The sequence below is a fragment of the Schistocerca gregaria genome, chromosome 8 (genome assembly GCF_023897955.1).
Source record: "Schistocerca gregaria isolate iqSchGreg1 chromosome 8, iqSchGreg1.2, whole genome shotgun sequence".
Classification (NCBI taxonomy): Eukaryota; Metazoa; Arthropoda; class Insecta; order Orthoptera; family Acrididae; genus Schistocerca; species Schistocerca gregaria.
The window spans coordinates 224,993,947-225,012,453 of record NC_064927.1 but is presented as its reverse complement, the minus strand read 5'-3'; the positions used below and the strand labels follow the sequence as shown (position 1 = coordinate 225,012,453).

Genomic DNA, 18,507 nt, shown 5'->3' with positions numbered 1-18,507 from the left:
ACCATGAAAAATTTAAGACAAATGCTCTGGTGCCTACTTTGTTATCTTTAGGCCCCCATAGAATGTAATGGATTAAAAAGTACACGACATAGTTCCAATTTGCACATAATTTCTAGTCCGTTTGAAGTACAATGCCTTGTGGAAGACTATCTAACCTCAATACTATTGAAGTTCTTTAGTGATGTTTGGGGATTGGGGGAGTGGAGGCAATTGTGACAGGAATGTCACAAACTTTTTCACATTGAAACAATGCTTGTGACTGAGTGAGAGAAACTTTTAATACATTGACTCCAATGTGACTGCTGGCACCCACCTTACACCTGATGCCATATGCTCGATGGTCATCATCTATCCGCATATTTGCTCAAGGCAACCTCTTTTTCAATACCGGTAAGATCCGTATGTTTACTGAACTGACCTAGTTATACTAGCCTTCAGTTTCCTCCACAAAAAATAAATGCTTGGTATTTGAGGATTCACTGCCAGTCCTAGTAACAGACCCCAACCTCAGGCACACATTTAGGTCATGTCCTTCAGCATATAGATAAGTCACTGGTTCTGATGAGACTGCTGTGGCCCTACAGCTACCAGCATAGTTTTGCTTGATTCCCTGTATGACTGGTCTGCCATGTCACCAATCAGACTGGTGGCTCCCCCACAGGTACCAACATCACACACACACACACACACACACCTCAAAAAGTTTAATGAATCATCAATTCTGCTTTTGCTAATTGACATTTTCCTAGTCCTGTTATCTTCTGCGTGTGTAGAATAAAAAAAAGATTAAGGTATTTACCAAGGAGATAGGTGATGAAGTGGACTGGTTTACTTACAAGAGATCTACTTTATTATTCAAATAGTAATACAAGACTAGAAAAGCTGTACACATTAAATGCAACTTATTTAATGGAGGGTTTCGCAATTCAGTTAATATATTTTATATCAAAAATTAACAAATGGAAGTTTCTCTTCAATATGGGTAAAATTAAATGACACACAGGAAAAAAACCCTTGCTTATGCCTCAAAAGAGAAGGCAAAGGTCACTCACTACAGATTTAAAAATAATAAAGTATTGATGACTATTTGTGTATGTGAGTTCAATATTAAATTTACAGGCAGCAATGAAGTATGAATGGAACAACGAACTGCACTATAATATCACTTTTGTTATTCACTCATTCTTTTTTTTGCAAAGAAGCTTAACGACAGATGTGTGTACTGTTCTACTTCCACAAAACATAAAAAAAGAGTTCTTTCTCAAACAAATAATTGGTCAAAAAGTTTACAAACATGCACAAAATAAATGTTACACATGCGTGTGCACACACACAGTGAATTAATAGACACTAATCACAGACAAACAACACAATAGTGCCCTATGATAGGTAAAAATAATACAAGTCTGTTTCTTCCAAAATCAGTAACAGAGCACAAAACACTAATGTGAACTATGTTACCATAACATCTGAACATTTTACTCTCTTTGATACAGTATGGCTTTTATGTACAAATAATATACACAAAGTTGAGTGCACCACATTTAAGCTTTTTATTTAATAATGCTTAAATGTAATGCACATATTCATTAATTTTCAATTATTCTGATGAAGCTCCCCAAGTCAAGTAGTCAGGGCGTGTTGCCGCCTTATATTCTTCAACTAGATCCTGTACAGTTTGCCGAGACAGATCTAACTCTTCCAACGAGTCCTGGAACATTGGTTCCTTGCGAAATTGCTCCAAGAACGCTTCACGCTTGCGAAGTTTGTCATATTGCTGCAGGGCTCGTTCAAATAGCTATAAGAGTGAAACATTATTTATTCACAAATAGGACAGACACAAGTAAAATCCAAATCATCTTTATGAATATATAATGTTAAATTCATGACAGAAAAAGATATTTGATTTTCTTTTCACAAATTGTAAGACAAAACCATCCATGTACAACATGCAGAAATAAGATGATCCTAAGCATACCCATCAGATATACAAACAAGGGATAAATTAATGATGGGGGAAATAGGCATAGGCCAAAAAAATATAAAAAATCGCAAGTCACTGAAAATAGCAGATATGGAATTGATTCCCTCATCATCTTCTGTCCTGGATTCAAGCTCAAAAGATGATGGAATGTTATATTCACCAGGAAAACTTCATAAATTACATGAAAGAAATTACTTCAAACTCTGCATTCATCAGGAAATCTGCCATCTGTCAAACAAATGTTAAAGTTTTTCCTTTTGCACTCTATACATATGTAAATTAACAGTGCATGAAAGTGCCACATTACATATGAGGGCAAAAGCGTGAATTCCGACACAGGACATGAGAAATTTCATATTGCAGATTTCAGAGTACTTGACGGCTCAACACAAAAGTTTTGCCTCAAGTACAGATAGTGTTGAGGATCAGTGGACAAAGTTCAAAACCATCGTACAATATGCATTAGATGAGTATGTGCCAAGCAAGATCATAAGAGATGCAAAAGAGCCCCCGTGGTACAACAACCGAGTTAGAAAACTGCTGCGGAAGCAAAGGGAACTTCACAGCAAACATAAACATAGCCAAAGCCCTGAAGACAAACAAAAATTACGCGAAGCGAAATGCAATGTGAGGAGGGCTATGCGGGAGGCGTTCAATGAATTCGAAGGTAAAGTTCTATGTACTGACTTGGCAGAAAATCCTAAGAAATTTTGGTCTTACGTCAAAGCAGTAGGTGGATCAAAACAAAATGTCCAGACACTCTGTGACCAAAATGGTACTGAAACAGAGGATGGCAGGTTAAAGGCCGAAATACTAAATGTCTTTTTCAAAAGCTGTTTCACAGAAGAAGACTGCACTGTAGTTCCTTCTCTAGATTGTCGCACAGATGACAAAATGGTATATATCGAAATAGACGACCTGATGTATACCAGTTCGATATTACACAGAGTATGCGAAGGAACTTTCCCCCCCTTCTTGTAGCGGTGTACCATAGGTCTCTAGAAGAGCGTAGCATTCCAAAGGATTGGAAAAGGGCACAGGTCATCTCCATTTTTAAGAAGGGACGCCGAACAGATGTGCAGAACTATAGACTTATGGTTGTAGAATTTTGGAAAACATTATGTTCGAGTATAATGACTTTTCTGGAGATTAGAAATCTACTCTGTAGGAATCAGCATGGATTCCAAAAAAGACGATCGTGTGAAACCCAGCTCGCACTATTCGTCCACGAGACTCAGGGGCCATAGTCACAGCTTCCCAGGTAGATGCCATGTTTCTTGACTTTCGCAAGTCGTTCGATACAGTTCCCCCCAGTCGTCTAATGAACAAAGTAAGAGCTTATGGACTATCAGACCAATTGTGTGATTGGATTGAAGACTTCCTAGATAACAGAATGCAGCATGTCCTTCTCAATGGAGAGAAGGCTTCCAAAGTAAGAGTGATTTCAGGTGTGCCACAGGGGAGTGTCGTAGGACCGTTGCTATTCACAATATACCTAAATGACTTGGTGGATAACATCGGAAGTTCACTGAGGCTTTTTGTAGATGAAGCTGTGGTGTATCGAGAGGTTGCAACAATGGAAAATTGTACTGAAATGCAGGAGGATCTGCAGCGAATTGACGCATGGTGCAGGGAATGGCAATTCAATCTCAATGTAGACAAGTGTAATGTAGCTAAATGATAAAGGATCTTTCTTTCTATCTATTTGCAGCACAATATAGCAGGTCAGCAACTGGAAGCAGTTAATTCCATAAATTATTTGGGAGTACGCATTAGGAGTGATTTAAAATGGAACGATCATATTATGTTGATCGTCAGTAAAGCAGATGCCAGACAGATTCATTGAAAGAGTCGTAAGGAAATGCAATCCGAAAACAAAGGAAGTAGGCTAGGTTACAGTACACTTGTTCACCCACTGCTTGAATATTGCTCACCAGTGTGGGATTCGTACCAGATAGAGTTGATAGAGAAGATCCAACGGAGAGTAGCACACTTCATTACAGGATCATTTGGTAATCGCGAAAGTGTTATGGAGATAATGGATAAACTCCAGTGGAAGACTTTGCAGGAGAGATGCTCAGTAGCTCGGTATGGGCTTTTGATGAAGTTTCGAGAACATACCTTCACCGAGGAGTCAAGCAGTATATTGCTCCCTCCTAGGTATATCTTGCAAAGAGACCATGAGGATAAAATCAAGAGAGATTAGAGCCCACACAGAGGCACACCGACAATCTTTCTTTCCACGAACAATAAGAGACTGGAATAGAAGGGAGAACCATGGAGGTACCCTCCGCCACACACTGCCAGGTGGCTTGCGGAGTATGGATGTAAATGTAGATATCAAAACAAGAAACTTTGTACCTACAATGAGGGCAACTACAAAAATATGATAGCCTGTTGTAGGGCTATTTTTTTAAAAAATGATGAAGAGCCATCTCCAGGAACTAATGCCTGACTGCAACTGTATCTCAGATGAGCAACAATCTTTGCTGGATTGAGGGATGGGGCAGTGGAGAGATAGCAAGAGGTGGGGAGGGAATATGCATGTGCTGCCTGCAGGAAAATGAAGGGAGGAGGGGTGGGGGGTTAGGGCAATGGTAAGAGGAGAGAAGCAGAGAAGAGGATAAGACTGTGCTGGTGCACTGGCAGGATTGAAGACATTTATAGGTAGGGCTCAAGTGGCAGCATGGTAAAACAGTAGTTGAAGTTGAGCTCATCATGTTAGGCGGTATGCTCAGCAATTGGGTGGTTGAGTTGTTTCTTGGTCACATTTTGGCAGTGGCCATTCATGCAGACAGCCAGCTTGTTAGTGGTCATGCCCATGTAGAATGCAGCACAGTAGTTTCAGATCAGCTGACAGATCACATGGCTGTGTTGACAGGTGGACCTACCTGTGACAGGAGTGTAGTAGGTGGCAGTGGTGATGATGAGAGGATGAACAGGACAGATGTTGCATCCAGTTCTATTGCAGGGATATGAACAATGAGGCAAGGGATTGGAAGCATGGATGGAAGAGGGACACCGAAGGATTTGCAAAGATTGGGTGGGGAATGGAATCTTATTGTGAGAGGGGTGGAAAATGTATTTCTCACTACAGAGCACAAAAAGTTGTCCAAAACTTGGCAGAAATTTTAATTGTTCCACTCCTGTTGTGGATTGAACCAAAGCACAGTGGGATTCCTTGGATGGTACGTGACTGGGAAGACAAGGCACTGGAGAAATGTTTCTGGATGTAGTGGGAAAGGTACTTTCTGTCTGTAAAATCCACAGAAAGAACCATGGAATATCTGGAGAGAGACTGCTCATCACTATGGACGTCACAGCCACAGGTGTCTGGGCTGTGTGAAAGGGACTTCTTGGTGTGAAAAGGATGGCAACTGTCCAAGTGGAGGTATTGATGTAGCTATCTTTGTGGTGGAGGTCAACATTGAGGAAGGTTGCCTGTTGGGTTGAGTACGATCCAAGTGAATGGAAGAGAAGCTGTTGAGGTTCTGGAGAAATGTGGATAGGATGTCCTCACCCTCAGTCCAGATCATGAAAATGACATCACTAAATATGAATTAGGTAAGAGGTTTGGGAATCTGGGTAATTAGGTGAGGCTGGCAAAAATGGTGTGATTCAGGTACTCACTGTGTGCTATGGATTTGTTTGTAGGTGATGTCTTCAAAGGAGAAATCATTGTGGGCTAGGATACAGTCAGTCAGTTGTTGGGAAAGGTAGAGTTCAATGGCAGTAAGGCCATGGACATTGGGGAAGTTAGTGCAAAGAGATGTGGCATCAACAGTGACGATCAGTGTGGTAAGGAAACAACTGTGGAGAGTCCGTAGAGAAAATGGTTAATGTCTTATATCGGAGAGTACATTTTGGGTAATAGGCTGAAGAAGTTGATACGTAAGGGCAGAGATTCATTCCGTGAGGCAGCAACCGGACTTGATAGGGTGTCCAGTGTGGTTGTGTTAATGTAGTTTAGAAAGCATCTATAATGTAGGAGTGTAGTAAGTGGTGGGGTGAATAGGGACATGAATTCGGGTGAGAGGTTCTAGTATAGGCCTAGAGATTTGAGAAGGGACTGGAGATCCTGCTGCATTTGTTGTATGGGCTCACTGGCAGATCTTTTAGGTGGATGCATCTGACAGATGTAGAGTGCTCTGCCAGGCAATCCTGTGGTTTATAACCAGTGGTGGAACCTTTGCTTCCACCTATGCTAATCTGTGTCCTTTAACTGCCTTTCAGCTGCCTTGCTTCAACTTCAGACCTACACATGCCTTCGATCCGGCAAGTGCACCTGCACAATTTCCATACTACTACTACTACTACTACTACCACTACCACTACCACCCTCATACTTTACCCTCTCCCGTCCTCCAAATACAGCCTCCTGACGTCGTAATTAGCAGCCCACTATTGAGACCCTACCCATCCCTGCACACTCCCACAGGCAGCACTGGAATCTTCCCCACGCCTACCTTCTTCTTCTCCTCCTCGCGTGGTGTGTGTGTGTGTGTGTGTGTGTGTGTGTGTGTGTGTGTGTGTGTGTGTGTGTGTGTGTGTGTGTGTGTTTTTTATGCATCTAGTCCAATAGCTACATAATATCCAGCATTCTTTTTTAATGTGCCTGCCTGGCACTTGACACTTCCCGGAGATGCTGAGTCGCTACAGGCACAACAAAAAGATTCACACAATTATAGCTTTCGGCCATTAAGGCCTTTGTCAGCAATAGACACACAGTCACACACGCACACACATTCAAGCAAATGCAACTTACACAAATCTGCTATCTCAGGTGTGTGTGTGTGTGTGTGTGTGTGTGTGTGTGTGTGTGTGTGTGTGTGTTGCTGACACAGGCCTTAATGGCAAAAGCTATAATTGTGTGAATCTCTTTGTTGTGGATACTTACACACATCTGCTATCTCAGGTGTGTGTGTGTGTGTGTGTGTTTTGCTGACACAGGCCTTAATGGCCAAAAGCTATAATTGTGTGAATCTCTTTGTTGTGGATATCGTGACTCAGCATCTCTGCTACTACATGGTGATTAGCAACTTTCTCTCTCTAATGTTGTTACATTCCATCCTGGATTTTTCAATGTTTGATTTTTACATAAAAACGTATTTGACAATAAGGAAAAAGAGAAAACCACTTCCCATTCAAGGCGGGTAATATTATGAATATATAAATCATTTCAGTATATAACATACCGTGGAAGGGGTCTATGGAACGCTTGCTGAATGGATTCTCAGTCCTATGTTTCAGTTTTCTGACACCACCACCACATATAAACACTTAAAAAAGTATGTTTTTTGACTAAAAACTTTTTGGAGGAGGATTTCTTACTCTTGAAAGCATCAGATATATGAAATCATCCTCTTCAGCATTTTTGGGGGAAAGACAAGATGTAGACACACATATCTAATTATTTACATTTACACCTATTCTCTGTACACAACTGTGAAGTGCATGGCAGAGAGTGTGTCTCACTGTACCAGTTATTAGGTTTTCTTCCTGTGCCATTCACAAATTGAGCATGGGAAGAATGATTGATTGAATGCCTCTGTGCATGCAGTAATTAATCTTATCCTCATGATACCTATGTGAGCAATAGGCAGAGGGTTGTAGTACATTCCTAGTCATCATTTAAAGCTAGTTTTTCAAACTTTGTTAATAGATAAGACTTTCTCAGGACAGATGTAAACTATCTCCAAAAGTCTTCCAGTTGCGTTCCTTTAGTATCTCTGTAACATTCGCCCCCCAATCAAACAAACCAGTGGTAATTTGTACTGGCCTTTTCTCTGTATGTTCAGTATCCCCCGTTAGTTCTATTTGATACAGATCCCACATACTTGAGGAATATTCTAGAACTGGTTGCACAAGTGATTTGTATGCAATCTCCTTTAGACTTATTGTACACACCCCAAAATCTAGCACCTGCTTTATCCATGACTTAGCAGCCTATGTGATCAATCCATTTCTGATCTTTCTTATCTCTACAGAGTGTTACACCCAGGTATTTAAAACTATGTATTTTTTACGAAGAGCACAGTTTCACAATTCTGAAAATTTAAAGCAAGTTGCCAAAGTTTGAAATCGTATCAAGGTCTGACAATATTTATGCTGTTCTTTCACACAGTACTTCATTACAGATAACTGCATTATCTGAAAGAAGTCTATTTAATATTGTCTGTGAGTTCATTAATATAAAACATGAACACTGAGAGTCCCAAAAATCTGCTCTGGGGCTCACCTGAACTTACTTCTACTCCTGACGACTACTCTCCATCCAAGATAACATGCTGCAACCTCTGTACCAAAAGGTTCTCTATCTAGTTACAAATTTTACTTCATAGGTCCATATGACTGTACTTTTGACAAACATATGTGTAGTACCGAGTCAGAAATCAAGAAATACTCTGCGTGGAGCGCACAGCCACACAAACGCAACGGTCGGCTACCACGGCAGAGTTAAGTGGCGCCTCCAACTTAGTACCAGCATGTTCTGCCAGCCGGCGCTAGAGGCGTTCCCGCCAAACATTCAATCAGCCATGAACTACACACAAGCACGAGCCTTTTTTCCGGCACGGATGGTCACACCATGATATCACCATCTGCCAATCAGGGATTGCCAACGGCCGTCAATCATCACTCCGGAATCAGCGGAGGAAAACTGGAGCCGCCGTGTTAAATAGCCGGAAGAAAGGAAAGCAGGTGTCTTTCGACCTGCCATGGACTGCCACCCGGAAGAGACTTCAACGCAGCCAGAATGTCCAGGTGCCATGTCTTCGCTACGCCGGCTAACCACCTCGCACTCTGCACCCGTCTACATCCTCGGCATCCACCGAAAAGCATCGAGAGAAAACCTGACAAAGGAATGTAAATTCAGTTCAGTTGCCAACATTTCAATTGAATAAGGTGGCATAATTCTTCGGCTTGTTATAAAATTTTGGCAGAAGCAGCTTTTTGTTTTCGAAGGATGTTCATCTTTTTGTAAAATTAAGTGGTGGCCTTGCTCCACATAATAAAAATTTTTTATTTGCAAATGTGTGTTAATCTGTGGATATAACACACTCCATCTACCTGACTGCCATGATCCAAAGCTGTGAGAAAAGTGCGAGTTGGGTTTGACACGATCAATATTTTCGCAGTCCATGCTGGTTGGGATTTAGGTGGTCATTCTGTTCAAGATACCTCATTATGTTTGAGCTCAGAATATGTTCCACAATTTTACAACAAATTGATGTCATGGATACTAGTTCACTTCTACTATCTTTTTTGTAGATAGATGTGAGTTACGTTGTTTTCCAAGAACTGGACATGGGTTTTTGTTCGAGGGGTCTACAGTACATTATAGTCAGAAGAGGGGCTAATTCAGATAGTATAGAAATTGACAGGAATTCCATCAGGCCAGAAGCTTTGTTCATTTTTAACTATTTCAGCTATTTCTCAACACCACTGACACTAATACTCATTTCATTCGTCTTTTCACTGGTACACAGATTAAATTATGACAATTCTCCTGGGTGGCCCTTTGTCAAGAAGTTCATCATTTCTGCTTTTGCTTTGCTATCCTCAATTTCAGTTCCTGTCTCATTCACTAGGGACTGGACCTTAACTCTGGTGCCAATAACAGTCTTTATATATGACCATAAGTTCTATGGGATTTGTGAAACATCACTTGACAATTTTCTGTTACAGTAGTCACTGAATGCATCACACATTGCTCTCTTGACAGCCAAATGTGTTGCATTCAGTATCTTTCTACCTGTTCTTTTTATAGTGTTGTGATTATTCCGTCCTGGCTTTTCAGTTGTTTTATGGAATGGAATAAACTTTATAAGTTGACTGTCTGATGTAAGGGAAAAGAGGACAGATAACTAATTGTCTGCTCAAAGAAGGTAAGGAGGCAGAACAGTAATCACAGGTACATATGTTGAAGTTTTCACCCTGTGTTTGTCAACAATGCCCATGGGAAGCAACATTATTTGCTCATACTTATGACCCCCAGAAGTAGTAAAGTGCACATATGGAGCATTTTCGTGAACTAAATGTGCCACTGAAAATGTACATTCTTTCAAAAGAATAGACACTAGTCCATAAAACTTGATATTTTTTCAACAATAAGCTCATATGTTCGGAAAAGCAAGAATCTGAATTACTTTATCAAAAGTTAGAGTGATACATGCAGAAGTCATTCCCTTCATCATATAACATGTGAACATTTACAGAGACTGTAAAGATAAATTTTTTAACCATGTTACACATATTGAAAATGAAGAAATGAACCTCTGTCTTTATTTGAAACTCCATGGACAAAAAAAATCTGTTTAATTGCAACTGGGTTAAGATGTTGGGCTCATATTTGGGAGTCTTTTGGGCTCGCATCCTGATCTGGTCACCTAGATTTATGTTGTTCGTAGCCTCCTTAGACTCATGAGGTTAATGCTGAGATCGTTCCATTGAAAAAGCCAGTAGCAGTGTCGTCGTTCTGTGAGATAGTTCCTCCTCTCTAACAATACTGATGTCAATGAGATGTTAAAACTTGAAGGTACCTTTCCTGTGGCCAGCCTGTTGGTATTGCAAAATAGGTTGTTTATTGGCGAAGTCAATAAGGGGCAAAATTTAACATGGAAAGTTCTGAACTCCCCTGTACTAGTGTCGGAGCTCAGCATCGAATGAAAATGTAGTTTGCACTGTATTCTTAAAAGTTATTAGTGACATACTGATTAAGTTTCTTAAGGAATGGGCATGGCAAGTACTGTCTAATCCTAGAAAGAGAAATTCATGTATATTTTCTTATCCAGGACACAGTACAGGACGTGCTTGGATCACGGAACAGTCGGAATCGTAGTTGTAAATTGATGTAGTTGTACTGGGAAAGTCCCTGAGCTTCAAGCGCTAATAGAAAGCAGAGAAGCTGAAATCATTATAGGTACACAAAGTTGGCTAAAGCCTGAAATAAGTTCTGCAGAAATTTTTACGAAGTCTCAGACGGTGTTAAAGAAAGATAGAGTAGGCAGAATTGGTGGTGGAGTGTTTGTGTCTGTCAGTAGTGGTTTATCTTTTAGTGAAGTCGAAGTAGATACTCCGTGCAAACTGGTATGGGTGAAGGTTATACTTAGTTTGGCTATTAAGTTAATAATTGGCTCCTTCTATCAGCCCCCAGACTCCGATGATATAGTTGCTGCACAGTTCAGAGAAAATTTGAGTTTCGTAACAAATAAATACCCCACTCATACGGTTATAGTTGGTGGGGACTTCAATCTTCCTTGATATGTTGGCAAAAATACTTGTTCAAAACCGGTGGTAGGCAGATAACATCTTCCGAGATTGTCCTAAATGCTTTCTCTGAAAATTATTTCGAGGAGTTAGTCCACAAACCCACGCGAATTGTAAATGGTTGCAAAAACACACTTGACCTCTTAGCCACAAACAATCCAGAGCTAATAGAGAGCATCATGACTGATACAGGGATTAGTGATCACAAAGTCATTGTAGCTAGGCTCAATACCGTTTCTTCCAAATCCACCAGAAACAAACGCAAAATAATTTTATTTAAAAAAGCGGATAAAGTGTCACTAGAAGCCTTCCTACGAGACAATCTCCATTCCTTCCGAAGTGACTATGCAAATGTAGAAGAGATGTGGTTCAAATTCAAAGATATAGTAGCAACAGTAATTGAGAGATTCATGTCTCATAAATTGGTAAGAGATGGAACTGATCCCCTATGGTACACAAACAGGTCCGAACACTGTTGCAGAGGCAACGGGAAAAGCATGTGAAGTTCAGAAGAACGCAAAATTCCGAAGATGGGCTAAAATTTACAGACGTGCAAAATTTGGCATGGACTTCAATGCGAGATGCCTTCAATAGGTTCCACAACGAAACATTGTCTCAAAATTTGGTAGAAAATCCGAAAAAATTTTGGTCATATGTAAAGTACACAAGCGGCAAGATGCAGTCAATCCCTTCGCTGCACAGTGCGCGATGGTACTGTTACCGATGACTGTGCCGCTAAAGCGGAGTTATTGAACGCAGTTTTCCGAAATTCCTTCACCAGGGAAGACGAATGGAATATTCCAGAATTTGAAACACGAACAGCTGCTAGCATGAGTTTCTTAGAAGTAAATACCTTAGGGGCTGCGAAGCAACTCCAATCGCTTGATACGGGATAGTCTTCAGGTCCAAATTATATACCGATTAGGTTCCTTTCAGATTACGCTGATACAATAGCTCCCTACTTAGCAATCATATACAACCACTCGCTCACCAATAGATCTGTACCTACAGATCGGAAAATTGCGCAGGTTGCACCAGTGTTTAAGAAGGGTAGTAGGAATAATTCATTGAACTACAGACGTATATCATTGACGTCGGTTTACAGTAGGGTTTTGGAGCATATACTGTATTCAAACATTATGAATCACCTCGAAGGGAACGATCTATTGATACATAATCAGCCTGGTTTCAGAAAACATCGTTCTTGTGCAACGCAGCTAGCTCTTTATTTACACGCAATAATGCCCGCTATCGACAAGAGATCTTAAGTTGATTCAGTATTTCTAGATTTCCGGAAAGCTTTTGGCACCGTTCCTCACAAGGAATTTCTAATCAAGCTGTGGGCCTATGGGGTATCGTCTCAGTTGTGCGACTGGATTTGTGATTTCCTTTCAGGAGGATTGCAGTTCGTAGTAATAGACGGCAAATCCTCGAGTAAAACTGAAGTTACATCAGGTGTTCCTCAGGGAAGTGTCCTGGGACCTCTGCTGTTCCTGATCTATATAAATGACCTCGGTGACAATCTGAGCAGTTCTCTTAGGTTGTTCGCAGATGATGCTGTAATTTACCATCTAGTAAGGTCATTCAAAGACCAGTATCAGTTGCGAAGAGATTTAGAAAAGATTGCTGTATGGTGTGGCAGGTGGCAGTTGACGCTAAATCTGTGGAAATCAGTCCCCTAGAACTTAGAACTACTTAAACCTAACTAACCTAAGGACATCACACACATCCATGCCCGAGGCAGGATTCGAACCTGCGACCATAGCAGTCGCGCGGCTCCGGACTGAGTGCCTAGAACCGCGAGACCACCGTGGCCGGCAGAAAAATCTGTGACGTAAGGGCAACAGCCACTGGGTGACTTCACATGAAATTACCCTTTCTCATCTGTCTATCCCTTTGGTTACACTTATATTTTCCCCAAAAATCTCAATGTTATAAATCTCAGTTTTCAAAACACTTGCTCTGCAATCAATGGTAACTCTACTCTGGCATTCAGCACATAAAGGTCAGGGAACATTATGATCAATTCACTTTTGTTTAAGATGCTTTGAGAGAACTGCACCCAAGAGAAGATTCAACTGAAGTTTTGGAATTAACTGATCACTTATCACAGCACCGTTTTTATGGAGTACATTCCTGCTATGCAAGGTGGATAGTGAAAATTATTTATTGTCTGAAAATCTTGTAATGAACGTAAGAAGACTGCAATTAGTATTCACAGATTAATAATATTTAAAAGGACATTTGATTTTCTTGTCTTATTTGCCTGTCTTACAATGTACAGAGTTGCTTTATAGGTTGCTTCATTAAGGTTAATGTTGTTGTTGTTGTTGTGGTATTCATTCCGGAGACTGGTTTGATGCAGCCTTCCATGCTACTCTATCCTGTGCAAGCTTCTTCATCTCCCAGTACCTACTGCAACCTACATCCTTCTGAATCTGCTTAGTGTATTCATCTCTTGGTCTCCCTCTATGATTTTTACCCTCCACACTGCCCTCCAATGCTAAATTTGTGATCCCTTGATGCCTCAGAACATGTCCTACCAACCGATCCCTTCTTCTAGTCAAGTTGTGCCACAAACTTCTCTTCTCCCCAATCGTATTCAGTACTTCCTCATTAGTTATGTGATCTACCCATCTAATCTTCAGCATTCTTCTGTAGCACCACATTTCGAAAGCTTATATTCTCTTCTTTTCCAAACTATTTAGCGTCCATGTTTCACTTCCATACATGGCTACACTCCATACAAATACTTTCAGAAACGACTTCCTGACGCTTAAATCTATACTAGATGTTAACAAATTTGTCTTCTTCAGAAACGCTTTCCTTGCCATCCAGTCTACATTTTATATCCACTCTACTTCGAACATCATCAGTTATTTTGCTCCCCAAATAGCAAAATCCATTACTACTTTAAGTGTCTCATTTCCTAATCTAATTCCTTCAGCATCACCCAACTTAATTCGACTACATTCCATTATCCTTGTTTTGCTTTTGTTGATGTTCATCTTATACCCTCCTTTCAAGATACTGTCCATTCCGTTCAACTGCTCTTTTAAGTCCTTTGTTGTCTCTGAGGTTCGCCGATGACATTGTAATTCTGTCAAAGTTTTTATTTCTTCTCTATGGATTTTAATACCTACTAGAAAATTTTTCTTTTGTTTCCTTTACTGCTTGCTCAATATACAGATTGAATAACATCGGGAGAGGCTACAACCCTGTCTCACTCCCTTCCCAACCACTGCTTCCCTTTCATGTCCCTCGACTCTTATAACTGCCATCTGGTTTCTGTACAAATAGTAAATAGCTTTTTGCTCCCTGTATTTTACCCCTGCCACCTTCAGAATTCGAAAGAGAGTATTCCAGTCAACATTGTCAAAAGCTTTCTCTAAGTCTAGCTTGTAAGGTAAGTCGTAGGGTCAGTATTGCCTCACGTGTTCCAACATTTCTACAGAATCCAAACTGATCTTCCCCGAGGTCGACTTCTATCAGTTTTTCCATTCGTCTGTTAAGAATTCGCGTTAGTATTTTGCAGCTGTAACTTATTAAACTGACAGTTCGGTAATTTTCACATCTGTCAACACCTGCTTTCTTTGGGATTGGAATTATTATATTCTTTTTGAAGTCTGAGGGTATTTCTCCTGTCTCATACATCTTGCTCACCAGATGGCAGAGTTTTGTCAGGACTGGCTCTCCCAAGGCCGTCAGTAGTTCTAATGGAATGTTGTATGCTCCTGGGGCCTTGTTTCAACTTAGGTTTTTCAGTGCTCTGCCAAACTCTTCACGCAATATCATATCTCCCAATTCATCTTCATCTACATCTACATCCTCTTTCCTTTCCATAATATTGTCCTCAAGTATTTTGCCCTTGTATAGACCCTATATATACTCCTTCCACCTTTCTGCTTTTCCTTCTTTGCTTAGAACTGGGTTGCCATTTGAGTTCTTGATATTCATACAAGTGATTCTCTTTTCTCCAAAGGTCTCTTATTTTCCTGCAGGCAGTATCTATCTTACCCCTAGTGAGATAAGCCTCTACATCCTTACATTTGTCCTCTAGCCATCCCTGCTTAGCCATCTTGCACTTCCTGTCGATTTCATTTTTTGAGACGTTTGTATTCGTTTTTGCCTGCTTCATTTACTGCATGTTTATATTTTCTCCTTTCATCAATTAAATTCAATATTTCTTCGGTTACCCAAGGATTTCTACTAGCCCTCGTCTTTTTACCTACTTGATCGTCTGCTGCCTTCACTACTTCATCCCTCAGAGCTACCCATTCTTCTTCTACTGAATTTTTTTCTCCTATTCCTGACAACTGTTCCCTTATGCTCTCCCTCAATTACAATTTAAAACCTGATTCCTATATCTCTGTCGTACCATTATATAATCTATCTCAAACCTGACAGTATCTCCAGGCTTCTTCCATGTATACGACCTTCTTTTATGATTCTTGAACCAAGTGTTAGCTATGATTAAGTTGTGCTCTGTGCAAAATTCTAACAGACGGCTTCCTCTTTCATTTCTTAGCCTCAATCCATATTCACCTACTACATTTCCTTCTCTCCCTTTTCCTACCGACGAATTCCAGTCACCAATGACTATTAAATTTTAGTCTCCCTTCACTATCTGAATAATTTCTTTTATTTCATCATACATTTCTTCATCATCTGCAGAGCCAGTTTGCATATAAATTTGTACTACTGTGGTAGGCGTGGGATTCGTATCTATCTTGGCCACAATAATGCGTTCACTATGCTGTTTGTAGTACCTTACCCACATTCCTATTTTCCTATTCATTATTAAACCTACTCCTGCATTGCCCCTATTTGATTTTGTGTTTATAACCCTGTGGTCACCTGACCAGAAGTCTTGTTCCTCCTGCAACAGAACTTCACTAATTCCCGCTACATTTAACTTTAACCTATCCATTTCCCTTTTTAAATTTTCTAACCTACCTGCCCGATTAAGGGATCGGGCATTCCACGCCCCGATCCGTAGAATGGCAGTTTTCTTTCTCCTGATAATGACATCCTCTTGAGTAGTCCCCGCCTGGAGATCCAAATGGGGGACTATCTTACCTACGCAATATTTTACCCAAGAGAACGCCATCATCATTTAACCATACAGTAAAGCTGCATGCCCTCGGGAAAAATTACGGCTGTGGTTTCCCCTTGCTTTCAGCCATTCGCAGTATTAGCACAGCAAGGCTGTTTTGGTTAGTGTTACAAGGCCAGATCAGTCAGCCATCCAGACTGTTGCCCCCGCAACTACTGAAAAGGCTGCTGCCCCTCTTCAGAAACCACATGTTTGTCTGGCCTCTCAACAGATACCCCTCCGTTGTAGTTGCACCTACGGTATGGCTATCCGTATCGCTGAGGCACGCAAGCCTCCCCACCAATGGCTAGGTCCATGGTTCATGGGAGTGTTTAAGGTTAATACAGCAATATTAATAACGAAGTTGTCAATAATAAAGTTATGGTTAATCAACTGTTGTTGAACAATATTTTTGAGAGAGAGAGAGAGAGAGAGATATTTTTATGCGATTTATCATTCTACTTTTTGCAAATTTAGGGGCCCAGTGGCATGACTGTCCCTACTGCACTCAAATTATAGCTCCTTTTCTTTGTAACGGAAGCAAAGTAATAATTTCAAACTCTCCACAGTATTGCTGTGCTGTGTGGCTTGCTCAATCATGGTTCATATACTACTGATTATGTTCACTTTTGGCTTCCAGCATTTGACCACATTAACCATTACTACAAAATGGGGTAGGTGCCATGAATAAGTTAAATAAAGGGATGCAACAACAAATGTTTTTAAATAAGTTGCAACAGTTCCCACACTGAAGAAGAAGAAAAAGAAGAACTTAAAAATGAAGGAAGTAATGCATCTAAACTACATAACAAAGCATGCAGTAACTAAAGCTTTTACCTTACTAACGTTTCAACTAGTGAAGAAACAACAACAACATACTTACTGATGAAATATTTGTGTGGTTGGCTAACATGAGACCAGACACACGATGTGCACTTTGAATATAAGGAGACTTCCTGGAAAGAGCAACCTGTATACTCGCAGGGCCCCATGGAATGAAATTTGCCAACTTTCGCTCTCTGATACGTTGTAGTGACTTATGTACTTGGGTTGGATCTACTTCTCCCTGAAAATAATTATACTTTTCAATTGCTATGAAAATAACTAATGGAAAGCAGATTCTGTACATGTTTAACAATACATTCATAAATATGGAAAGAATGTTCTTGGTGGAATAGAAATAACTGAAGGAGTACAGCAGTTTGTGTGTATATCAACAACTGAGAGAATAGCTCGTTCTACAGGTCTAAATTGTAGAACACAGGACAACAACCAAAAACAGAGGACACAAGGCAATCCCATGGCAAATATGATAAATGAAAGCTTCCATCCACAAGGTAAGCAACTTCCGAATGTAGTATTCAAAGAACTGTGACTGACGCCCGAACAACACAAACATCACATGCATCAACATTAGAAAATAGTGCACTGATAGCAGGTAGGCACTAGACGAAATCTGGATTTGTGCAATTAAAAAAACATTATAATAAAAAAAGACGACTGGTTGCTGCGCTCTATAATTTATAAATCACATAACAGTCGCTTCTTAATGGAAGGTAACCCAATGAACTTTCTAAAGTCTTGCCTACAGATGACTCAATGCTGTAACTATACACCGAGTTGTTATCTTTGTGCCTTCTATTATTTATATTCACATTCTATTTTAAAATATCTATTGAAACAAAAGAGACAGAAAAACTGGTCACTACTAGTTTCACAAGCGACAAGTACCAATAATAACATTAACACACACCAAGTGATTGGCAGCACACTGAAAAGGAGAGGCAGATTGTTTCAGCTGTAAGTTAAGATGGATAATAACTGAAAACAAGACACTAAGCAAAGATTAAGGAATAGTACTGGGAACTGCACCTTCTAAAGGAAAGTACTTGTTAATCTCTCTGTGTCAACATAATTTTAATGCTTTTCTCAATCTCAATTTTTTATTTTACATAATTAGCCTACAGTGTTACACTAATTGCACAAAATAAAGACTCTTGATAACTATGTTATGATACAAGTCTTTAAAATTTTCTAATGCCACTGTCATACACAATGGGTCTCTTCCACACTACTAATGATATTTCTTAAGCCCAAGTTTAAAGTATACTAACTGTAAGAAACTGCCGGGAAAACATAAATAGAGTAAGAAAAGCCCTGA

The 18,507-nt window shown here is 40.1% G+C and overlaps 1 protein-coding gene across 8 annotated transcripts in view; it reads right to left on the bottom strand.

The window, feature by feature from the left end:
- Positions 1 to 827: 827 nt before the first annotated feature.
- Positions 828 to 18,507, bottom strand: part of LOC126285388 (tubulin gamma-1 chain) — a 64,761-nt gene continuing 47,081 nt past the window's right edge. For 6 of the 8 annotated variants that reach the window (XM_049984728.1, XM_049984727.1, XM_049984732.1 and 3 more), the window contains 2 exons: positions 17,230 to 17,412; positions 828 to 1,798 (listed from right to left, as the gene is read on the bottom strand). In XM_049984728.1, coding sequence (XP_049840685.1) covers positions 1,601 to 1,798; positions 17,230 to 17,412 — 381 coding nt within the window. In that variant the 3' untranslated portion in view covers positions 828 to 1,600. The remainder of the gene's footprint in view (positions 1,799 to 17,229; positions 17,413 to 18,507) is intronic. The other 2 variants (XM_049984731.1, XM_049984730.1) reach the window with 1 other exon arrangement.